The sequence below is a fragment of the Cupressus sempervirens genome, chromosome 6 (genome assembly GCF_028749045.1).
Source record: "Cupressus sempervirens isolate cs-2001-9-10 chromosome 6, ASM2874904v1, whole genome shotgun sequence".
NCBI lineage: Eukaryota > Viridiplantae > Streptophyta > Pinopsida > Cupressales > Cupressaceae > Cupressus > Cupressus sempervirens.
The window spans coordinates 282742595-282769260 of NC_143123.1; the positions used below are offsets into that span (position 1 = coordinate 282742595).

At 37.7% G+C, this 26666-nt stretch overlaps 1 protein-coding gene across 1 annotated transcript; it reads right to left on the bottom strand.

The window, feature by feature from the left end:
- Positions 1 to 2101: 2101 nt before the first annotated feature.
- LOC149552320 (uncharacterized) lies at positions 2102 to 26395 on the bottom strand. Its single transcript, XM_089787843.1, has 3 exons — positions 25964 to 26395; positions 24161 to 25874; positions 2102 to 2537 (listed from the first exon to the last, which is right to left on the bottom strand). Exons 2-3 carry the CDS (start codon positions 25664 to 25666, stop codon positions 2481 to 2483), a joined length of 1563 nt encoding a protein of 520 aa, XP_089643969.1. The 5' UTR covers positions 25667 to 25874; positions 25964 to 26395; the 3' UTR covers positions 2102 to 2480.
- Positions 26396 to 26666: the final 271 nt, after the last annotated feature.

The following is a 26666-nucleotide window of genomic DNA, read 5'->3' on the forward strand; positions in this document are numbered from 1 at the left end:
ATCAATTATACTGGATATTCTGGAAATGGAATCTTTTAACAGCTTTTTTAGAACAGAGCAGTTTGCAAAAACAACAGGTTACTTTAAGAAAACCCCATCACAGAAGATCTATGATCAACAAAGAAATAAAAGACTCAAAAATAAGGGTTGTGAATTGTTGATTAGGACTTTTGCTTCTTGCTGTAAGCTCAACTCTTGGATTCCATAGACAAGACTAAAAACCTCCATTTCACTTCAAAGAATAGTGACAAACTCAATGCCATATTGACTAACAGTAAGACACTTGTACAAAACATGATCAAACATTTTTATGCTCTTTTTGCTCCATTAAGAGTTATTGTTGATCAAAGATCATAAAACAATTTATTTAAGCTTTGACATTTGATGACAACAGCACCCCTGGAGATTTGACAGATATGCTGAGAGTGAATGACAACCTATCTCATCTTCAATGCAAACCTTAAAAAAACGTAAACATTTTTTGTGTGGGTAATGCACAATTTCCATGCAAGTTCTGTAAAATGTTAACAAATGTTATACAGAGCACACCCCTTTGGGTGGTATACGAAAAAATGCAGGAACACAAGAGATCGGATTCCCTAGAAACTCCCCAGAATCCTAAGATCAATATTTGAATATAAGAGCAATGATTAGAATGAAAAGACAAGGACATTAAGAAGCCAATGGAAGGCCAGATAACTGAGAGGCTCAATCAACATATGGAACAATGAACATAACAAATCATTAAGTCTATTAGTTTTTCCCCAGCTCATAATCGTTTTTTTGCAGATCCTTCATTTGATTATGTGTATATTTGTGATGCAAAAATGTACACACCCGAATCCAGCAACTGCAACAACGACAAATCATTATAGGAGAGTACAATCTCTATAATGAAGATTGATATCGCTCCATGGTTAACTAGAAATCCAGCCTATTTGAGAAGTGCAGATGACTTTGAACTGCAGGCTCTTATGTGCTGAATAATGGACTTTGCACAAAATTGTTATAATCGAGAACTAGTCTTGTGTTTCTGATAGTACAGGGCGCAAAGAAATTGAGAGTATTCATTATGACTGAATATGATAACCTGTTCCCTAATGAGAACAGTGTTTCTGGGTCTAACATGAATTTTCAGCAATATGAATTGGAACAGTTTTACACTTCTAAACATCAGTGACATAGTGCATTGGCCTTAAGTGGCTCTCCCTAAAATCTCACACTTTAAGAAGAGATGAAGTCCTTTGAAACAGATTGTGTTCATTTTGTTTGTATTATAGACATCTAAGGAAATGACGTTAATCTTTATGATATCAATGTCCAAACCAATATATCAGATCTCCTTCCTTGATTGGGAATGGAAACCTGAGAAACTGCCTCTGGTCAGTTCTCATTACTATACTTATGCCTGACTTGGGACTTTGATATAAATGAATGCTTCAAAATAATACATTCATTTATCTTTGAGCATACATTTGAGCTGACAGTAAGATCTGTAACAAGGTATTTTTGTCTCCTTCAATAACATTTGCCAAACTACATTAAGCCTAAATTATTTCTTTCCTTTAGCCTTGGATGATTGAGGTGTGCACATTCATATATCTTTGAGCAAACAATTGAGCTGATGTTAAGATCTGTACAAGGTATGTTTGTCTCCTTTAATAACATTAGCCAAACTACATTATGCCTAAATTATTTCTTTCCTTTAGCCTTGGATAATTGAGCTGTGTGAACAACAGATCATATATGTCCATCTCAATTCTTTAATTGACTTAAATTCCTTTTAATGCATAATTTATTAAAGGCAAAATCAGTTGGCAATCAAGAAACAATGAAGGGTCACACACAAACCTGATAAGATTTGCAGAGTTATGTGGTATGTGCACAGTTTAAATACCAGTATGGCAAAAGTAAAATATGCAGATGCATTATATCCTGAGTCTTGGAAACTCAAATTAACTGTGAGCTTGAATACATCAGAATAAAACCTATCCAGCAGAACAGCATTGCTTTGCATTTTGCAATATTTTACAACCCGTTGTTTTCATCAAACCCTGTATATAAAATTACACTTGTAAGAGAAATTCACATGTTATCCATGTCATACAAAGAACCAATCTTATTACACTGAAAGCGGCAACCTTGCTTTCTGTTTATGTACATAAAAATTAAAAGGTATCTGCAAGCATCAACATATGGACATCACGCGTTTCCCACATGATTTGCTTTAGATACCCACAGATTGACTCGGTGCCCATTCTGAACACCAATAGGACCAACGAGAAATCTTTCTATGTGTAATATTCGCACTCTAAATCAATACATAGAATATTTAAAGGCAATATCATGTAACAAACATGAATTACAATGCTATTCAAATATTTACAGCCTATTTCTCACATTGCACCTCGCAGCCTTCATTCATTTGCAAAGATAAATCCCCTCGAGTCTCACTTTGAAGTTAGTAAACACTCTGACATCTACTTCTGAAGGGTTCCCTGTCTTGGCTCCCTCAAATATTGAAGAAGAGTCGTGGCCTAATAATGATAACAACAAATGATGCTTGTTCAGTAAAGACATTCAAATATATATAAATACGATTAAGATGATGATAGAAATTATTTTATATAAAAATAAAATAAAAGCATATTAGTTATATCATTCATATACACTATTGCCATTAATATGATGACCCAAATGATTGATGGATTATATCATGGCAATTATTACCATGGGCATGGCCTTATTAAATTGCACAAGTGGTAAACATTTGAGTGCTGTAAAGGAAGTTACTCAAAGTTCAAAGTTCTTTGAATTCGCAATGCCAAACATTTTGGATTTTTGAAATAGATGGTTATTTTTAAAACATTTAATACTATAATTGTCTTTATTAGCAGAAATACTATGATTGTCTTAATAGGAAGAGAAACTTTTACAGAGCAAAGAAAATATTGTGTTCCTAGTGAATAATGATCTCCACTCATAGATACTACGAATAATCCATTTGTAAACAATTACAGCTGTTAAACTTGTCTCAAAACTTCACAAGTCAAAGACTCAAAATTCACAAGCCCAAGGCCAACTGAAGCAACTGAAGGATACTACAATGATCTTTATTTTGAAGCATTGTAGCATTCATTGACACTGTGTGACAGAAGTGCAAATGAAATTCAATTACTAGAATCTAATAAGGAAAAAATGCAGGCAACAACTGTAATTTGTGAGCCTCTCATCTGGGAGGTCTTGGGTTTGAGTCTACTAGATCTTAACAAATTATAATAACTAATCTCAACAAATAATAATAATAATTAATCTCGGCCTCGACCCATTACACGTCAAAAAATAAATAAAAATGCAGTGAAAATTCAGAAGCTAAAAAAGCAAAGTACTAAATGTAAAAATAGCAGAAACAGCTTTTTTTAATTTCATGTAAAATATCATGCATTGAGATAAATTTGGCATAGTAACTTATAAAAATAATAACCATAAAGAATTTTATAGGATTAACTAAACTATTATTGTTAACCTAAGAAAGTTTATGTAAAAAGTGACCTGTCCCAATATAAGACATTCTGTCATGGAATATGAGCTAACATTTCATAAGATGCCCTATGTTTTGTAAATAAACTCCTATTAGGTATATTCAAAAAAGTACTAGTTATGGTTTAAAATTTAGCAAAACCTAAACCAATCTTAAAGCAAGAAATCGTGAATCCTTTTGGCATTGATTATAATAGCCTTGCAGAACAAAATGAATTTCTAGATTTGTAAAAGGTTTGACTCAAGTTGCATGGTTTAGTACAAGTAAGAATATAATGCTATATTCTCAAGTTGTTGACTCCTGTAAATTCTCAATTCAGCTCTAATGCTATGTAATATAGTTTATAATTGAATAAAGTGACTGTTATATCATATGAATACTTGAAATTTCCTTCTTTTTCTAATTGCCACCCCTGCTGTGCTCAATAAAATTATCAACAAACTTGGCATCCAATTGACTATATCTGACAAAAGTGGCAATTTTAAGAACATCAAAGTTGTAAGTTGAAATCACCATATAGGTTTTCACCACCATGTTATCCTCAATGGAACAGCGAAACAATATTGAATTAGATGTTCAAGACAATCAGGAAGCCAAAGAAAAACTACGATGTTATCTATATCAATGTAGTACTCCAAAGTGGCACCCATTTTGTAAACCTAAAAAATCTACTTTTTATTTTTTGATAGAAGCTAAACAGTTGTTTTTGAAAGGACTCAAACCCTTATACTAAGGTCAGTTCAGATACGACAATGGCCACTAATAAGCTAGTTACTATATCTCTAGACTATGTTCATTTTTGGCATCCTAAAACATTTGGTAACACTTACATTTATTTTGATTTTATATTGATATTTTGTTTTACAAAGAATATTTTTATGTTGTGATTTAGAGTCAATGTAGACCATATTATAAATTTTAGAGATATCACAGTTATATATATATATAAACATGAAAAGATATTTGTATTGTTCACAAGGACACAAATTTGGGGGACAATGGGGAGATGGCAGCAAGTAGCAAAAATGTAAGTGAAGGTACCCAACAGAATCTAGAGCAGAAATTTATCAGAATTTTATCACCAAATCCTCATTATTTCTGATCAAATCTTCATCTTTCGAGAACAAAATGGTGAAGCTAGGAAATATGGCCTGTCGACATGATGAAGGTTGGACAGTTGATGACATTAATATCATCGTTCTTAAAAGTTTTTTGTTTTATTTTCTTCACTGTTGTTTGAGACACCTTACAGCAGTCATCAAAAACAAAAGACAAAAAAATAACAGCTGCTAGTGTGCATCCAATTATCAACAATTGTTCTACAATTAATAGTATACTTTTGTTAGGAACCTGTGTGTTCCTTCTGTTTATTTTGTTAGAGTAGTGTTGTTGGACGCATATGCTTTGTAAGTCGTCCCGTGAGTATATTTTATTATCCCACATGCATAGGTAGTATTACTTTTCTAGATCGTACTCAGTATATAAGAATAGGTTGAGGCCCTTGATGGGCACGGACGAATTTATTGTATTGAGCTTGCTCAAAGGAGGTTACCCCCTCGAAGTGGCCTGCGATCAATAGATTCATTCTGAGTTCTGCTATCACTTTGTATTCTGTTATTCGAGCATTCTCACGATATTGCTATAAGGAGGTTCTTCACATCTGGTATCAGAGCACTCTCTTGGGCTCGCTGGGTGGAAATTACATCAAATTTTTTTTTCTGTCGTGGCCTTCAGGTTCCTCTCACTTCTAATATCTCTTGTTATTGCAATAACTCTTTTCAGTTGTTCTGTCTGTGAGTGAATTTTTCTAAGTCGACTGTTCAAAAAAAAAAAAAAAGAGAGTAAAAATTTTTCTGTTTTTTAGTCGTAGCTTCCTTGTTTGCTTTCTGTTTCTGCTCATACTTCCGCAGAACGTCTGCAATATCATTTCGCATACTTCCTTCCTTGGCGACCGAACCCCAAATTTTACATATCAAAGCCCTAAATCCCTCATTTATCTAATTTTAGGGTTTGCCCTATCTTTTTCACCTCTCATCCAATCGCCACCAAACTGAGCCACAAGATTCAATTCCTCATTTTGCTCCCTTATCCCTCTTGGACTGTTCGCCTCATTTCGCCTCCCTACCCTTGAAACCCTCATTTTTCTTTTTCCCTTGTCCCCAGATAGTCTCCCACCACCCGTCGAACACCCATTTCCTATATGAGTTTTACCCAAATCCAAGTTTGCCGTAACTAAAAAAGTTTTTGTTTCTCATCTTCTACCCATTCCAAATTTTAAAAAAAAAAACCAAAAAAAAAAAAAAAAAAAAAAAACCTTGCTTTATGGTTGTTACGCGTACAGGAGCAAAAATCATGGAAGAGGAAATTGCATCCCTCAAAACCAAACTTCAAGATCTGGATGACAAAATTCTGGGTCTTAACTTTCAGCAGTCAGCCATGAGTCGAAACCATTCAGGAGATACTGGGTCCTCTTCTGGCAATTTCCGTGGACCAAAGCTTGATTTTCCACGCTTCGATGGTTCTGATCCGACTGGATGGATCTATAGGGCAGAGCAGTATTTCAGCTTGCATAATACTTTGGATAACCACAAAGTCCCCCTTGCATTTTTTCATTTGGAACATGAAGCTCTTCAATGGTTCCGTTGGTACATCAAGGCTAATGTAGGCCCAACGTGGAGAGAATTGTGCACCCTCATTTTGGAGCGCTTTGGCCCTAGTTCCTTTGATGATTTCACAGGAGCACTCACTAAACTGCGTCAAACAGGCACTGTAAGAGAATACCAGACAGAGTTTGAAAAATTAGCTAATTACACAGAGGGCTTGTCTGATGAATTCTTCCGTAGTTGTTTTGTCAGTGGTCTGAAGGATGCACTTCGCTCAGAAGTCAAAATGTTTCGACCTACTACAATGATGGAAGCCCTTGGGTTGGCTAAGTTAGCGGAAGACAAGATTAGTGCTCTACAACGCTCCAGATCTAATTTTGTTCCATTCAGAAATACAGGTTCTCACAACCCTCCAGTCATACCAGCTCCCAGAACTACTCCGATCAAGCACTTGTCTGAAACAGAGATGCGAGTCAGGCGAGACAAAGGGCTTTGTTATAATTGTGATGAGAAATGGTCTCGGGGCCATAGATGTGTTCAGCAAAAGCTCTATCTCTTGGATGTGAATTCTCCACCGGAACTGGAAGAATATGTAGATGCTCAGGAAACAGTGGATGATGAGGTTGAGCCTCACCAGCCTGAACCTCCTTCACCAGAAGCTCCACCAGAGATATCTGTCCATGCTTTGGCAGGAGTCACTACTCCACAAACCATGCGGGTCCAGGGTTTCTTCAAGAAGATCCCTCTTACTATACTCATTGATTCTGGTAGCACTCATAACTTCATTGATCCACGAATAGCCAAACAGGCTGATTGCTTTATCCATCCCTGCTCTAGCTTTGAAGTCATGATTGCCAATGAGGGCACTTTACCTTGTAAAGGGAAATGTCGCAATGTGCGTCTCTCTATTGGAGATTATAACATGCGCTCTGACATGTTTGCCTTACCCTTAGGTGGCTATGATGTGGTTTTGGGTGCCCAATGGTTACGCACTCTTGGCCCCATTCTCTGGGATTTTGCTGAACTTTGGATGCAGTTTTCAGCCGAGGGACACCAACACACTTTGAAAGGCTTACAACCAGGGTCTCTCAGCATCATCAGTTCACACCGTATGGAAAAACTTCTTAAGAAGAATTCACATGGTGTCATCGCTCAGCTCCATTCCATTCAGATGCAGCCATCAGCAGTCTTTAGCACTCCTGCCGATCTCCAACACATTTTGGACAAGTATTCTGGTGTATTTGCTGAACCTGTGGGATTACCTCCTTCTCGTCCAGAGGACCACCGTATTCAGCTCCTTCCTGGCAGTGTTCCGCCCAACATCAGGCCCTACCGCTACCCATTTCATCAGAAGACCGAAATCGAGATACTTGTCCGTGACTTACTGAAGCAAGGTATTATTCGCCCTAGTACCAGTTCCTTTTCTTCTCCAGTTCTGCTTGTTCGCAAAAAAGATGGGTCATGGCGACTCTGCATTGATTTCCGAGCACTTAATCATCTCACTATAAAGGACAAGTTTCCCATTCCAGTTGTTGATGAACTTCTTGATGAACTTCATGGGGCTCATTTTTTCTCCAAGTTAGATCTTCGTTCTGGGTATCATCAAATTCGGGTTAATGAGGAGGATATACCTAAAACTGCCTTCCGCACACATGATGGTCACTATGAATTTTTAGTCATGCCCTTTGGCCTCACGAATGCTCCTTCAACATTTCAGGCAGTGATGAATAACATATTTCGACCATACCTCCGGAAATTCATTCTGGTCTTCTTTGATGATATCCTCATATATAGCAAAACTTGGGCTGAGCATCTCCATCATCTGGAGCTTGTCTTGCAACTTCTCTCTGATCATCAACTCTGTGCAAAACTATCTAAATGTGTGTTTGGCCAGGAGGAAGTGGAGTATCTCGGGCATATTGTTGCACACCATGGAGTGCAGGTGGATCCTACAAAAATAGATGCCATGAAAACTTGGCCGCATCCTAAAACTCTCAAGAGCCTTCGGGGTTTTTTGGGGTTGACTGGCTACTACCGCAAGTTTGTCAAAGATTACGGGAAAATTGCAGCACCATTGACAGCTCTGTTAAAAAAGGATGCCTTCTCCTGGACCCCTGTTGCTGAGACTGCATTTGAACAACTGAAACAGGCTATGTGCAGTACACCTGTTCTCGCGATGCCAGATTTTTCCAAACCCTTCACTATTGAGAGTGATGCTTGCGGCAATGGATTGGGTGCTGTTCTCCTGCAAGATGACCATCCTATTGCGTTCACTAGCAAAGCCCTCTCTGGTAAGAATCTAGCCCTCTCTACTTATGAAAAAGAAATGATGGCTATTTTGCATGCTGTACAGAAGTGGCGGCCATACCTCTTAGGGAGTCATTTTTGCATCAGAACCGATCACCAAAGTCTGAAATACTTCCTAGAACAACGGGTATCCTCTCCTACACAACAGAAATGGGTCAGCAAACTCATGGGGTATGATTATGAGATCACCTACAAGAAGGGTAAGGAGAATATTGTGGCAGATGCTCTTTCTCGCACATTTGATAATCAAGCTTCCCTTTCCGCTATTTCTATGCCCATTCCCAATTGGTTAGCGTCTGTTCAGCAGGGCTATGACAGTGACTCTTCTTTATCTCAAATCATTCACCAGCTAGCCAATAATCCTTCTGCTATACCACATTACTCTTGGGATGGTGCTTCTCTTCGATACAAGGGTCGGCTAGTGCTTCCTCAGAACCCAGCTCTACATCAAGCTATTTTTTATGAACTCCATGCTTCTCCTTCAGCAGGGCACTCAGGCTTCCTCAAAACTTATGAGCGAGCAAGGAGAAACTTCTTTTGGAAAGGGATGAAACAGACGATTCAACAGATGGTGGCTGAATGTGATACTTGCCAACGCCACAAGGGTGAAACGACCCTCCTTCCTGGCTTGCTCGAACCATTGCCCATCCCTACACGGATTTGGACTGATATTTCTATGGATTTCATTGAAGGGCTTCCTAAATCCGGTGGCAAGACAGTGATCTTGGTTGTGGTTGATCGTCTCTCGAAATATAGTCATTTTTGTGCCCTCAGCCACCCCTATACTGCCTCCTCTGTTGCACAAATCTTCATGGACCAGATATTTCGTCTTCATGGACTCCCTTCTTCCATTGTCTCTGATCGTGATGCAACTTTTACCAGTCATTTTTGGACTGAACTGTTTCAGAAAACTGGCACCAAACTGAAGATGAGTTCGGGCTATCACCCACAAACTGATGGTCAAACTGAAATTGTCAATAAATGCTTGGAAACTTATCTTCGTTGCTTCACTTCCGAACAGCAACATCAGTGGGCCAAGTGGCTCCCTTTAGCTGAATGGTGGTACAATACCTCTTACCACACTGCCTCTAAAATGACTCCATATGAAGCAGTCTATGGTCAGGCACCTCCAGTGCTCCTTCCCTACACTCCCAACAGCTCACCAGTCCAGGCAGTTGACATAGTTCTCCGCAGCAGGGATCAGATTCTTCGTACCTTACAGGATAATCTTCACATGGCCCGTAATCGGATGAAACAGCAAGCAGATCAACACCGTTCTGAGCGCTTATTTCAAGTTGGGGATATGGTTTTTCTTCGTCTACAGCCATACAAACAATCCTCCCTAAAGCTGAAAGGGCGTCATAAGCTGGCCCCAAAATTTTATGGGCCTTATAAGGTTCTGCAGAAGATTGGTTCAGTTGCTTATAAACTGGAACTTCCTCCTTCTTCCCGCATTCATCCAGTCTTTCATGTTTCTTGTCTAAAGAAAGTTCTGGGTACCACTGTCAGAGCACAAACTACTCTCCCTGAAATGGATACGGAAGGATCCATTATCCTGGAGCCGGTGGCAATCATTGACCAGTGCACTCGCCAGCTTCGCTCTCGCTCCATCTCTGAGGTCTTGATTCAGTGGCATGGCATGCAACCAGAGGATGCTACCTGGGAACCCCTTCTTCAGATTCAACAACAATTTCCACACCTTAAGCTTTGAGGACAAAGCTTTTTTCTAAGGGAGAGGGGATGTTAGGAACCTGTGTGTTCCTTCTGTTTATTTTGTTAGAGTAGTGTTGTTGGACGCATATGCTTTGTAAGTCGTCCCGTGAGTATATTTTATTATCCCACATGCATAGGTAGTATTACTTTTCTAGATCGTACTCAGTATATAAGAATAGGTTGAGGCCCTTGATGGGCACGGACGAATTTATTGTATTGAGCTTGCTCAAAGGAGGTTACCCCCTCGAAGTGGCCTGCGATCAGTAGATTCATTCTGAGTTCTGCTATCACTTTGTATTCTGTTATTCGAGCATTCTCACGATATTGCTATAAGGAGGTTCTTCACAACTTTATCTCCAATAATGTGTAAATATCCCATCTGTCTTCCAAGGTCAAAATCTTGTACATGCCATCATGCTGTCTGTCTACTCAATGCTTTGTATTTTCTTTTATTGCCGTTGTATTTCCTTTCAATTTATTTACCATGGCTGTCTATGACATAGTAAAGCTTTGTACTTTCTTTTATGGCCTTTTTTTCTGCTCAGGGCATAGGGACTTCAAAGAGTTTCTGAAATAGTCTAGTGACTTCTCAGAGTACCCAGACCACCCCCTTAACATCCACATTGAAAGCCTCAGAATTTACTTCATAGTGGAAATGTCTTCAAAAGACTGGCCGCATGGCATAATTTCAAGAAAATAAATATATGATCGACCAGATTCACTTTATCAAGTAGGCATAAAGTCATGGCACTATGCAAAGGTCCTCTTGTGATAAGGCACCTTCGTGGCAAGAAAAACTACTAGGTGAATTAAAAATGCATATTAAAAAGGTCACTTTATAAGTGAAGAAGGCTACTTAATACAAGGACCATTAGGTCAATTTTTATTTTAAATTATATAGGTTATTGATATAAGGAAATTTAAATTCAGCAATGAGATATAGTGAAAGCTCCCATTTATGTCAAAGGAGCAATAAGATGTTGGTTCGATTAAAACAAAATTGAACTATGTTTGGAAGAAAGAATCACACTTGGAAAAAGAATTTATGTAAGCCAGATTAAAACATATCTCCAATTAATAAAATTATATGCGGTTTCATGGGATAAACTGTTGGAAGCAAAGTATAAAGATATGTTGGACTTATTTGCACTCCTGGAGAAAATGCAGAGACTAAGTGAAATTGGGAATATATAAGATGGAAATGCTATTCTTATGTTAAGGATATTAATACAGAAACACTGAATGAATTCAGGATATATAAACTGGAAAGTACTATTTCTATATTCAGGTTGATCAAAAGCATCAATTAACCATATCATGAAATTTGAAAATGAAATGGGTTGGAAACAAAATTGAAATGGCTTGTCTCCATTTCTCCTTTAGTTCCACCAAGAAAAATGTTTAAGCTAGTAAGTCATTGCCGGCTGTATTTTACACATTTATGATTTTAACTATCATATTTTTTCCAGCTTATTTCACCACGTGTAGATGCTCCTCTCAATTTGATCTCTCTTCTTCTCTATTTCCTTGTATGGAACCTAAGTGAGAAGGGCTCAATGAAAGGAAAAAAAGTAATTGAGAAGGTGCTAGGTATATTATTCTATCAAAAGAAATGGAATAACACCAATTTTTGAGTTAAAGATGTTTATTTTTTTATATTCTTAAGAAACAAAGTAGATTCTAATTACTTTGAAAAACACTAAAATTCAAAAATCTTAATGATATAACCAGAGTATTAGACTATCTACTGATGTGGTTTATTAGAGAATCGCCAATCCTTCTTGGCTTAACCTTAAGACACCTCACCCGCAACATTTATTATCAGATCATAGAATAAATGAGCTATACTATGCAAACAATATACCACAGTTGACAATAAGTAGCACAAATAAACAAGCAGTGACAGAAAATGCAAACAATTTTCCACAACTGCAATTAACCTTCTTATACTTCTCAGAATTCACAAACTTCTTACACAAATCTTGCAGAGGTGCAATGGCACAAAAACACATTACAAAAAGCATTTAAGAACAGAGCCAAGTGTTATTCATGATAGAAGTCCAATTGCTTGGCAAGTGTAAAAGCAGTAGGCAGAGTTGGTTAGACGGATACCATTGCCTGTTATAGCATTCGCTAATAGTAATCTTCCATGGCAAGCCAATCTAATCCAGCCTAATGTGTGTCTATAACCTGTGTGAGCTCAGTGCAAAGAACATGCAACTGATCATACTTCGCCTATGGTTGCTGATAGCTGCAGATGAATTCAGATGCAAGCCCTACAAGTAAAAAGCTTGTAAGGGAACTAATGGAATGCAAATCTAAGGAAACAGACACACTCTAAATTAGCTGGCCCATGCAGGGAACAATGGTGAATTCATTGCCAGGGTAATCCCAGGGAAAAGGGAGAATCCAAAGAATCTAAAAGGTGCATTGAATGCAGAAGGCAAAAGGTGCATTGAATGCAGAAGGCTAAGACTAGGGAAGTGCAAGGGGGGTGTACGACTGAGACCCAACCCAAAAATGAAACTGGACTCCAGAAAACACAGGGATCACACAACAGAGAAAACAGCAGTGTGGGGGATGGTGTATACATAAGTGCTGCAATTGGTATCCTTTGTCTGAATCTAAAATATGCTTAACAGATATCACAGTGAGTGAACAAATAGAACTACTGGCACTTTTAGATGCAACAGTGATAGCAAAAGGTCAATAATGGATATGAAGAGGGGCTGTAAGATGGTAGAAACATAAATGGGAAGACTTAATCCAAAAGTTGCAGGCAGACTGACAAGCAAAATTGTTACAGAAAAAGTTGCAGAGTGAATTTAGGCAAATTAAGCAGACTAGAAGTTATGGGAAATGATATTGGCAGCAGAAAAAGCTCCAAAAAAATGAAGTGAGAGTTGGACTTTGAAATGAGCAATAATTGGGGGCACTTGCAGCAGAATATGGTAAATGCAATTTGTAGTTGTGGTAGAGATGACAGATGCCACGACTGTTGATGGGCTCATATCAACTTTCTGAAACAATGCCTGTAGTGCAAAGAATAAAGAACCTAGATTACAGTTGTTACAATTGTTGAGCTCCTTTTCCTGAGGACTTGACATTTGGGCACTAGAAGATAATGCTCACTTCAACATAGCCATATACTGGACTGTGTGCCAGTTTTCTTGCAGAACCCAACAGCAAAGGGAGCAAGGGAGCTCTTATTCTTCACTAGTGTTTAAATGGCTTGTGATTGGAGCTCTTCAATAGTAAGTTCTTCAATGCCTTATTGCATTCAAATGTACATTCATTAGGGGCCACTAGAAGATAATGCTCACTTCAACATAGTCATATACTGGACTGTGTGCCAGTTTTCTTGCAGAACCCAACAGCAAAGGGAGCAAGGGAGCTCTTATTCTTCACTAGTATTTAAATGGCTTGTGATTGGAGCTCTTCAATAGTAAGTTCTTCAATGCCTTATTGCATTCAAACGTACATTCATTAGGGGCCTTTTCATTGGCAAGCGCACATGAGGAACAATTCACCAATTTGAAGACAGATCTCAAGCATATCACAGTCTATCCCGCTCCTTATTAGCTGAAGGATTAATAAATAGCTGAGAGAGAATCGAACTACAATTGCAACCAGACAAAGAATGTGTTCTTGTATACCACAATCCTCCTTAAACTAGAAACCTCTACCTCTATGGCATATGCACACGAAGACAATTAGTTTCCACTAATTGGGTGGAGCTTCAAATCAAGACTTCCGCAACTAAAGGTTTAAGGGTATAATGCAGGTTAAGAACATGCTCTCATTTTTCATTTGAGATTATGATTGTCCAGTTTTGAGAGTGCAGAAAAAACCATGATTGACAAAAATAGACTCACTTCGTCAAAGATCAATAGAGAACGAGCATGCGAAAGTTTGGTGACTCCATCAATAAAAAGACCTTGATGGGCAGCAATCTAACATTCCCACCAGAAGGTGCAGAGCATCAAGGCCTGGATTTCTGGTTGATTCAAACCAACTCATCCATATAGCCACTCTGATTTAATAATTCCCAACAAAGTTGACATCAAGATATGGCGAATCATAAATTTTTTGTTAAGGAAAGCAATACATATGGATCAGTACAAGTATCAAATGGTCACTCAATAAAATACATCTCATAGAAGAATGGCAAAACAATGACTAGTATTCCTTATAAGTATTTACAAGCATGACTCTTTAACAACCATTATCAACACCTGAAGCAATGGTTGATCAAAATGCATAATGAAAATGTAAGCAAAAACATAGAGATAGTTAATTGGCTCCATGAGGTGGTTTACCTTTTGTTAGCTAGGCCATGCAGTGATCTAAATGCTCTTTTGTGTGAAGCCAAAAAGAAAACAGAGCAATGTACGAATAGAGCAACATCTTCTTAGTTCATAATGATGGAAAAAGTTACGGTTGAAATAACTTTTCAAGAAATGTATACTAAATTACTCATGCTATTGTTCTGTATGTGTCACAAAAAGTCCCCAAAATCGAAACCAATGAAATTGTCACTCACTAAAATATACCTCATAGAAGAATGGCAATACAATGACTAGTATTCCTTATAAGCATTTACAAGCATGACACTTTAACAACCATCGCCAACACTTGAAGCAAAGGTTGATCAAAATGCATAATGGAAATATGAGCAAAAACATTGAGATAGTTAATTGCCCCACAAGGTGGTTTGCCTTTTGTTGGCTAGGCCATGCAGTGATCTAAATTGGTGCTCTTTTGTGTGAAGCCAAAAAAAAAAACAGAGCAAAGTAGGAATAGAGCAACATCTTCTTAGTGCATGATGATGGAAAAAGTTAAGGTTTATATCACTTTTATATGTGTCACAAACAGTCCCCATAATCCTACTTGCTTCAATAAATCTCTCGCAACAAATCTGTCTAGATGAACATAGCTGCAAACTGTATTAAATAATTAATTCTACTTGGCCAGGTATTCACATGATCCATTTGTAGCTCAAACAAGGCTGATAAGGATGCAGCAGTGGTTATGGATAGTCGCTATATCTCATCAATATTTAGTTGCTGATTCATGAAATGAATCCGATTTGGGCACGTGAACTGGATCCGTGGATTCGGGATTTTTTTCCCAATTATGATTCATGGAGGATTCATGTGTGTGTGTGTGTGTATATATATATATATATATATATATATATATACATACTAAAAAATAAGAGAAATATACAAAATTCTACAACTAAATCATTTCATAGTATGAATCTATGTTTCTAGTATGGATCTATGAATCTAGAATATTTGATAATTGATCTATTTTCACGATTATAAAGAAAATCAACACATTTGCATTCACAATTTTTTTTTTTTGTGCCTTGTATTGCCGCGGATCTGCCTGGATCCTTGGATTGTGGCTTGGATCCTTGAGGATCTGGCTAGAAGTTAGGATCCGCGGCCCATTAATCCTGACAGATCCACAGGCAGAATCAAGGATCAGGCCGCGGATCCTAACGAATCCACAAGCAGAATCAAGGATCCGGCCCAGATCCTCAAGGATCCAAGCCCGAATCTGGATCCAGATTGGATCTGAATCCAGTCTGTCTAGGATGAATCCGGCAACTAAGCATCAATACAGGTCACAGAATCAAAGCATCAACTACAGCTGCCAAGTGACAAAGGACAATGTTTGAGAATTTTGTGATTTTCAAATGCACTTATCACAAGCAATCCCGTCACAAGTTAGATGTTCAGTACATAAATTTATACAATCCAAACATCATAGCTTACAAACTCATGGAGAACTTAGAAAGCAAATTGTGGGGAATTTTTCCAGTGAATTTTCACCATGTTAACTCAAGGGGGCTGGCAAGTTGAGATTTTGGCAAGTTTTGGTGCCCCACTCATGCAATTACAGGCGAGTCAGACAAGATCTGACTCACAGATGCAAGATTCACAGTAGAATCATAAATTTGGATGGAGGATAAACATTAAAAACACTATATTTTCTTCTTTATAAACCCCCACACCCACAAATTTGAGCATCCTTGAGTGTATTGGAGCAGATTTAAAGAGCAAATTTGAGACATTTATGGTTTCTAGGCTAGCTTCTTTTTAGAGTCAGTAGATTTCCATAAACCATAAGATTATTGTACGATGTTTCTGGATTTGATTCTGTAAGTAATTTTGCATCAATGTTTCGGATCACACTTTGTGATCCATCATCAAGATGAGTGATAGAGAGCCAAAGGAAAAATAATAATAGATTTGTTTTCCAAGCATGTCAATTAGTTCTAGCATGTCAATAATAGAGTTGTATACATCATTTACAATTTTACATGCAATGAGTTTGATTTGTAGAAATGTTATTAATAAGTTATGCTTGTTTTCTACAATGAAATCGTTGACTTTTTCATAAACAAAGGGTTTCCCACCTTAGAGTTAAAAGAAAAAAAATGTTATTTTGATTTAATTAATTATGGTATAATGGTATTACTGATCAATTGCCATATTGCATTTGAAAAGCATCTTAGGTGTGCATTTTAATTTTTTCTTTAGAATTAATTTGCTATTTTTTGTATTTAAACATTTTGCAGGTTGGATATGATAGCATCCAGCTACACAATAAACTCACATTACCTAGTGGAAGTCATCCCACTATAAGTCCTAACCTTACTTGGGAATATGTAGTAAACAAACTGATATTGGTGAGTGTGATTTGCCTCTTCTTCTTAGAAAAGCTTAATGCAGTCATCAACAACCTCAAATGAGATTGAATCCATTTGATGCCATGATGCCAAACAATGTGAAAATAAAAAAAAGAGGAAAAATAAGATATGCAAGCAATCCTTTGTGTTATTGGATGACGAAAAACTAGAGGGGGCAGGGGCAGAAGCAACCATAGGACTAGCCATTAATCCTAAAATTTCAAAAGAAACAGATAGATATAGTGAGCATTGTGGGTTCTAGAGATGGTCCATGCACACACAAGGCTCATCAGCATCATACAACTCGAGAAAAGTCCGGCACAAGTACTTTTTGGGGAGTGAGATCTGCCTCAGAAAAGCTTAATGGAGTCATCACTTCCCTGTCACAATGCCAAGACATGGAGAAACAACAAAAGAGGAAAAACAAGAGATGCAGTGGGATCTAGAGATGGTCCACACACACACAAGGTTCATCCACCTCATACAATCCGAGATAAGCCCAAAACAAGATTTTTTTACTTAGATACCTACCTAAAGCACAACCTTTATTGCTAGGAACAAGTGGAATAAGGACCGCAGAAAAACATGTCATGAATGAATTTCTAAGATTCCCTTCACTGTGTCAAACAACCCCCATACTAGGAGAGTTCGACAACTCATACATATGAGAGTTGATCCTTGAGGGTTGATCAAATGTTCCCATACAAATTACATTCAAGAGGTCAACCACTTAGTAACTGAAAGAACATATTTGGAGCTCAATATATCATCTTGTACCATCAACTTTCTTTAGCTCATTGAAACTTTGCAGATGTCTTCTTTTCTACTCAACTTCTTGTTGCATATCAAGCATCACCATGCTCAAATATTTAGTACTATCATTTTTCAAATGAAAAGATCAACAATTTTGTAGGAAATTGTCATTTTGAAGACTTGGCAGTTCAAATAAAATTCTAAGTTGTCGGTTCGGATTCTGGTTCAATATTCAGGTTCAACATTCACTCAAAAAATTTTTGGCTGGGTTTGTTCGTACAAGATTTTTTTTTAAAGGAAAAATTATATATATGTAAACATATGCTGCAGCAAATAAATTTATAAACCACTATGCTAATATTATAGCAATTTAGCAACATATACCACCATATATATTCATGATTTAGTTTGAATAGCATGACAAAATGTCAAAATACACCACTATATCAATGTTTCAATTCAAAAACAGTAATGCCAACATTACTAATCACTAATCACTGATCACTGTAATCAGTAATCACTGTCAATCATCTGACCAAAAATCATCAAAGAATTCCTCATCATTAGGAAGTTGTAGATTAGAAGCACAATTAGTGCCACTAGCATCAGTATTCTCAGTTGTAGCCTCAAGATCAGCTTCAACATCATTATGTATCTCATCATTATATTCGCCATCATCAATTGCTAGTGCATCAAAGTGGGCTTCCAACTTTGTAGACTCTAGTTCAACATCCCATTGTTTTTCCTCCCCTCTTTTGTAGGTGTTCTCTTTGTGAATTGTGAGTCTCAAGTTGGAATGCACAAAGGCCAAGTTATCTACCTTCTTGGAGTTTAGTCGATTGCATTTTATCGAGTGGATAAAGGAGTATGTGCTCCAATTTCTCTCAAATGATGATGAACTAGCAACCTATCAAGATTTACAAATTTGAAATTATAAGTGAAGAGTTCTGAATATTTATGAACAAGAAATTACATATTAGAATCTTAAGATTAAAGAACTTACCTGTGATAAAATTTTGATGGCAACGGGCCGCAAGAGTTGGTAGTTTTGTCCATGGAAGTACCACCATTTATGAGCATCAACATTGTTCTTGTCTTCAAGAACATCAAGACCACAATCATCAGTGCTCATAAAATCAGACCTCACTGTTCATCGTAGGTGCTCTGGAAAGAGTCTTCGAAGGGCTGCCTTGTACCCTTAAGCAACTTTGGGATCTCTGTATGGAGCAACTCTAGTGTTGTTCCCCTTGAGGACATCTTGGCTACCTAGGGGTCAATGCAAAGGCAAGTAGATGCAAAGGGGTAGTCATTTTATTCCATCTCTCTTCTATGATTACTTTTAGCTCCTTGAAGAACTTTTCATCAAGGTCTTCCTCTTTATCATTTATGGTATCTCGAATATCTTCAATCATGGAGTCAATGCCATCATATACCTCACCCAAGCAAGGCCTATCCTTATTAGTGTATCGGATCATGCTCAATATAGGCTCAGTGAACTTCAGAAGGTACTCAATACAATCCCACCAACAGTCTCGTAATATCCTTTCCTTAATGACAGTTGCCCTTTCACTATTAGATTGCCTCCATATGCTCCAATTAGCACTGGTTACCATTCTAGACAATGCCTCTTTCACTTTGATAAGGCATCTCAAAACAATAGTGTTGGAGGCAAAGCGGGTCTCAGCAACCTAATTTAAGAGCAAAACAATAGTAGATTAAAAATTTGAAATCAACTAATCTATTTAAATTTAAAAACATAAAAAGTTTACTAAACTAATATGACTAGATTTCTAAACATGCTTAAATTTTTAACAATTGAACTTACCTTCAAAAGCTCCAATTTTGAGAATTGTCTACATATGGCTTGTGTCATATGGTGGTTTCTGACAAACATTTACATATCATGTGCCTCTTCATACAATTTTTTAATCATCCACTCTACCATAGTGCCAATTTTTTGCAGCATTAAGTTGAGTGAGTGCATAGGACAAGGTGTCCAAAAAATGTTTTCGTACTACTCCTCAACCAAGCCGGCAACCCTACGATTCTTTGCATTGTCAGTTACTACTTGAACAACATTCTGAGGGCCAACTTGCTCAATGGCTTGGATGAGAATGTTTGCAATGAAAGGATCATCCTTTACCTAACCTTCACAATCCACAACTCTCAAAAACATTGCACCTCTTGTAGGCATTCACTTAGGTGCAATGTTTTTGAGAGCTGTGGATTGTAAAGGTCAGGTAAAGGACGATTCATGAATGTCTACAAGAGGTGCAATGTTTTTGAGAGCTATGGATTGTGAAGGTCAAGTAAAGTATGATCCTTTTATTGCAAACATTCTCATCCAAGTCATTGAGCAAGTTGGCCCTCAGAATGTTGTTCAAGTAGTAACCAACAATACAAAGAATCGTAGGGCTACCGGCTTATTGGTTGAGGAGCGGTACAAACACATTTTTTGGACAACTTGTGCTGTGCACTCATTCAACCTAACGCTGCAAAAAATTGGCACTAAGGTTGAGTGGATTAAAAAAATGTATGAAGAGGCACAAGATATCCAAATGTTTGCCACAAACCACCATATGACACAAGCCCTTTTTAGACAATTCTCGAAATTGGAGCTCTTGAAGGTAAGTTCAATTGTTTAAAATTTAAACATGTTTAGAAATCTAGTCGCATTAGTTTGGTAAACATTTTATGTTTTTTAATTTAAATAGATTAGTTGATTTTAAATTTTTGATCTACTATTGTTTTGATTTTAAAATAGGTTGCTGAGACCCACTTTGCCTCCAACACCATTGTTTTGAGACACCTTATCAAAGTGAGAGAGGCATTGTCTACAATGGTAACCAGTGCTAATTGGAGCGTATGGAGGCAATCTAATAGTGAAAGGGCAGCTATCATTAAGGAAAGGATATTATGAGACTCTTGGTGGGATCGTGCTAAGTACCTTCTGAAGTTCACTGAGCCTATATTGAGCATGAAACGATACACTGACAAAGATAGGCCTTGCTTGGGTGAGGTATATGATGGCATTGACTCTATGATTGAAGATATTAGAGCCATCATAAATGAGAAAGAGCAAGACCCTGATGAAAAGTTCTTCAGGGAGCTAAAAGTAATCATGGAAGAGAGATGGAATAATATGACTACCCCTTTGCATCTACTTGCCTTTGCATTGACCCCCAAGCTATATAGCCAAGATGTCCTAAGGGGAATAGCACTAGAGTCGTTCCCTACAGAGATCCCAAAGTTGCTAAAGGGTACAAGGCAGCCCTCTGAAGACTCTTTCCAAAGCACCTACAATCAGCAATGAAGTTTGGATTTATGAGTTTTGTAGAGCACCAATGTTGTGGTCTTGATGCTCTTGACGACAAGAACAATGTTGATGCTCATAAATGATGGTACTTCCATGGACAAAAGTACCAACTCTTGCAGCCCATTGCCATCAAAATTTTATCATAGGTAAGTTCTTTAATCTTAAGATTCTAATATGTAATTTTTTGTTCATAAATATTCAAAACTCTTCACTTCATAATTTCAAATTTGCAAATCTTATAGGTCGCTAGTTCATCATGATCTAAGAGAAATTGGAGCACATACTCCTTTATCTGCTCAATAAAACGCAACCGACTAAACTCCAAGAAGGCAAATAACTCGGTTTTTGTGCATTCCAACTTGAAGCTCACAATTCAGAAAGAGAACATCTACAAAAAAGGGGAGGCAAAACAATGGGATGTTGAACCAAAGTCTATAGAGTTGGAAGCCCACTTTGATGCGCTAGCAATTGATGATGGTGAACATAATGATGAAATACATAATGATGTTGAAGCTGATCCTGAGGCTACAACTGAGAGTACAAATGCTAATGGCACTAATTGTGCTTCTAATCTACAACTTCCTAATGATGAGGAGTTCTTTGATGATTTTTTATCAAATGACTGATAGTGATTACCGATTACAGTGATTAGTGATTAGTAATGTTGGCATTACTATTTTTGAATTGAAACATTGATATAGTGATGTATTTTGACATTTTGTCATGCTATTCGAACTAAATCGTGAATATATATGGTGGTGTGTGTTGTTAAATTGCTATAATATTAGCATAGCGGTGTATAAATTTATTTATTGCAACATATGTTTACATATGTATAATTTTTCTTTTTAAAAAACAATCTTGCACGAACGAACCCAAAACAAACCGAATCCAGCCCAAAAAAATTCAAGCAAATGTCAAACCCGCATATGAACAAAAATCCGAACCGGCAACTTAGATATTTTATTATCTTTAAAAACAAATGAGGCTTATACTGCTGTAGTTTGTTTATGTTGTTTATTTGTTTTATTTTATATTTTGAACTATTCAGAAGGAATTGAATGGAAGTTTCTTTGATGTCGAGGGGAGTCCTGGGCCCCTCAAAGACTTGCCACCATCCCCCAACGACGTCCCCTCTAAAGGAAACATCTCTTATTAGCTTGAAATTGAGAGAAACTTCCAAGTCGGAGGATAAATGTAGTGGAGGTGGGGGTGCGGCAAAGAGACATTTTTGAGGCATCACTCTATCCCCAAAATGTCCATGTCTCAAAAACTTCATGATTTTGGGGGAACAAGTATCCCCACGTAACACTAGTATTTTTAGATTTTTTTAATTCCTTATTACTCTTTAGCAAAATTTATTTTTATAAATTTTTAATTTTTATTTGATAGTTCATACAAAAATGTACTTTTTCTAGACTCTCAATCGGTTGTGGGTTCCTAACTTGTAAAACTAGAATACATATTTAGGCCTTTATCCACCCAGTTAAACACAACTGGTTGGCATCAAAAAACGTAGAAGAGTTGGTGTATCAGCATGTGTGTACATTCCAACCTACAGATCATCTGATACAAGTAGGTAAGTACAAATAGCAACAAGGCATTGAGATTTAGCACCAAAGCATTCCTGAATTGGATGCTTTGTTGTACAACTTTGGTCTTGATCAATTAATGAAGGGCATACATAGTGTAGCTATTGTAAATGGCACTCATGTTGCTCGTGGTTCTAGTTAACAAATCAATGATTTTTCTACATGAAGAGTAATATGATGATTTGTGTTGAGCTTCCAACGGCAATTACCTTTGACCATTGACTATTCCTTTATTTTGAATATTCATAAAATGTTTGGATTTATCTTCTAGCGTTTGCCAGAAAATTATCAATTCCCGCTACTGTTCTGTGTTTAATTTTGTATAGTTTGTACAAATTGTCACAATTTTTTATATTCTTTATAATTTGTATTATATATAGATATAGTATATACTGTATGGCCGTGCCAAAGTCATAACGAACTCTGGTAAAAAAAATTGGTAAACTATAGTACCCAATCCTTAACCAGAAATTTAATTTCCACGAAATACTATAAGAGAGCAATATGATAAGCACCTAAATCTCATATAGATTGACAGGAGCAAGCATTCACACATGAATTCAGCTTCAACCTATAAGAAATGAACAATATGAGTGACAATTACAACACTAGTCAAACACCGTCACTGTAACATGGAGCGGGACAAGTTTCCTGAACGATGCGTAAACCAAAAAATTACAAAAAACGGCTCTATCATTTTGTGTAAGACGAAATAATAATAGAAGCCATAATCAAAATAAAAATTAAGAGAAAACCCAGCTCCGATAGATAATATTTCGTTCACTAGATATTCACGGCCATGATTTGTATATAAACCATTAATCACGTAATATACATCACTTGTCATGATCGCACAACTGTTGATCCGAACAAATAATTTATGCTTCCTGTAGTTGTGACGAGACTATAATCCATTGTGAACTCGGAGAACTCAACAACTTTTTATATGTTTATAAGCTAAGTACTGATTGAATCGGTTATAACATTGCCAAAGATCCCAGGTGTTAGTCATAGGTGACAGTCAGTATTCATAACAGAACATTGCATTTAAATTGTGCCGTTGTTCTTAATTACATGATCATCCTTGGAAGCAACTATGGAGCTGTAATAGTTGACATCATAAACTGGTATCTGTTTGCCATCCCAGATTAGTATGTTCAAGATTTATGGGAAATAAAAAACCAACATTTGTACATTCAAAGAGCTTTTAATGAAGAACATATCAATGATGCATTGAATTTCACAGGTATATAACTTTGTTGTCACTATCCGTTTACAGAAATGGAAATTGGAAATATTGCGTATTGAAACTTTTATTAAAAGATTTGTTTGAATGGAATGCAAATCTATCTTAAGACTTAGGCGCTAGAACTGAAGCTATGATGAGTATCATTTTTTCTGCTACCAAAACTATTTTAGGTAACAATGTCACAAATGGCATTTATGTTCATCCCCATGCTCTGCAACACCAAACAATAAAACTCTCCAAAATTCTTTACCATGACACTAAAAAACGGGAAAAAAAGGAAACTAACAATAAGGTTGGTAACAGTAAAGAACTGGGAAGATAAAATTAACTGAGGCAAACAAACATGTTATGTATCTTCTGACTTATAGAACAAATTATCATACCTTTTGTTTAGCTCGGGTAGTGCCTGATTGTGACAAGGCCACCAAAGGAGGTATTGCGCCTTCACGTAATACAAGAGTTCGATTGAGATAACTATTTTCACAGAGTTGCAGAAGTGTCGATGTTGCATACTCCTTACCTCTCTGAGATCCAACTTCTACTACTTCCACCAAAACAGGTATGCCTCCTTCCTCCACAATAACACTTTTACCTTCAGGGAGAGTTGCTAGGTTACCCAACACGACAGCTGCTTTATCCACCATACCAGTTGAAGGATCTGCCATGAGATCCACAAGCGGTCTGATTGCCCCAGCACGGATAGCTCTATCCTTGTTCTCCCTTAGTGAGGAAAGCGTATAAAGGGTTGTAGCTGCATCTTTTTTCCCTCGTAAGGAACCATTAATGAGCAGAGCTACCAAGGGTGGAATTGCACCTGCAGTGCCTATTGTAGCCTTGTTATCCTCTATCAGTGATAAGCTCAAAAGCGTACAAGCTGCATTTTCTTTAGCAGTTGATGTTCCTGTTTTTAGGACGTGTATAAGGGGCTTGATAGCTCCAGCTGCTGTTATCTCAGACTTGTTGTTCTCATAAAGTGACAAGTTCAACAGAGCAGTCACCGCGTTTTCCTGCGTTATAGGATCCACAGAGAATAATAATGAAACCAATGGCCTTGTCGCCCCTGAATTCGCTAACAAGATCCTGTTCTCCATGCTATTTTTGGCATATAGCCTCAATCGTGCGGCCGCGGTCCTTTGAAGTTTAATGGAGGTGGACTCCAAATCTTCAATGAGACCTCTAAAATTAAAATTGGCATCCAAATTTTCAACTTCACCAGAAGTAGATAGTTTTGCAAACTCCGTAGACGGCTTGCTTCTGCTGCTGCATTCCCCTTCATCATGTACCTCCCTGGACTTTACAAATCTGCCCACCCACTTTGCCTGGGTTACACTCTCTCTTGGGGGTGAAGGATAAGCTGGAGGCGGTGAAGATGTTGAAGTTGCTGTTTTTGTTGATGCCAATCTTTGTAACTCTCCAGAAATATCACTGCTGCAGGATGACAAATCACTGAAAGCAAGTGAGAAATCTAAAGAGTGAACTTCCTCTGCAAGACTACAAGATGATGCTCCAAGGCTAAAATCGCCGCTGCTATTGAGACAGGATGAAAGGCGGCTGGGAATAGGAACGGCACTGCCACTTGAACCCTGCGAAGCAAAACCGCCGCTATAACTCGTCTTCTTCCCCCTTTCTCTACTTGCCCTGTTTGCTTCAGCGGCTATGGGCCCGCTGAAGACTCTGCTTTCCACTGCTCTGGCCTCGCCTCCTCCCTGGTCAAGCCGGGAACGGAAAGGCCTCATAGATCTGGGAGCATCCCTGTCGGAACCGCCAATCTCGCTCCTCCTCACAATATTTGGGCAACTACTGGACAGAGATTTGTTGTAATCAAACTGCGGTATATCCCTATATCGATTCTCATACTCATTCGAATGAAGATCCGAGACAGACATCATGATAGCCTTCAATTTGCAGTACAGATCGGTAAAGAATCAGGAGCCAAAAAGACCGTGTTCGAAGGAAAGATCTCAAAGGAAAAGTGGGAGTGGGAGCAAACAGCGGAAAAGGCAGCAAAACCTCTGGGTACCGAGAACATTCATCTGGCTCACGTTTTCTCCATCATCCAATCAACTAACGCCTACGCCTGCGTCCACCGCGTAGATTCTGCATGATTTAGGACTAGTTTTAGCAAACCCAGAGCTTGAAGAAACCCATTTTTTAACAACAACTTAATATACAATTGCAGAACAGACCTTCCTGGAATAATTCGGAAAATTGGTGGGTGGTGGGTGGTAGGTACATGAGCAGCCGTGGTCGTCCCAGTCCCCGTCGCTATTCTCTATCCGAATCAAGTAAAGGTTTGTCTTCTTTTAGGTCAAAAACCATTTATCGCCAAAGCTTGACCCCAGAAATACCGTAAAAGGGACCATTTCTCATTTCGAATCCACGCTGCACTGACCCACTCCACTTCCTGTAGACTCCCTGGTTATCTTCTCAAATCAAAATGGAATTTTTTGAAGAAATTCAGAGCAATTGATAATTTTCAGACCGTTGAGGCATCATTATCAAATACCAAGTGAGCCGGCTCCGCCGTCGGCCTTCCCATCGCACTTTTTTCTTCACTTTTACAGTGAAACTTACGCAACGAATGAATCGTAGACACGGGAAGCATTTAAAGCAAAAATGGTCAGTTGCCAACATCGACGCATCGTAAATAGCGGTTGCGTTGAGGGAAAAGTATGTTGGGAGCGGTTTTTACAGATCCTTCTTCTAAACACGTGGAACAAATCTGAGCTTCATCATGCGACCATTTTTTGAGTAAAAGAAAAGTCCAAAAACAATTATATCTAAAAACAATATTATCTAGATCCAATGAGTGCTAAGTGTTCCATTTATTCTCATGAGAGATGGATTCATGTTGAATCACTACTCATGAAACATGGGTCATCGAGTTTG

What these genes read in the sequence shown, in the direction of transcription:
- LOC149552320 (XM_089787843.1), bottom strand. Translation starts at nt 25,666, where the DNA reads ATGATGTCTGTCTCGGATCTTCATTCGAATGAGTATGAGAATCGATAT. An exon ending in CTACCCGAGCTAAACAAAAG is followed by an intron (nt 2,538 to 24,160) that starts GTATGATAATTT and finishes TATCATTATTAG; the next exon opens with GCCACGACTCTTCTTCAATA.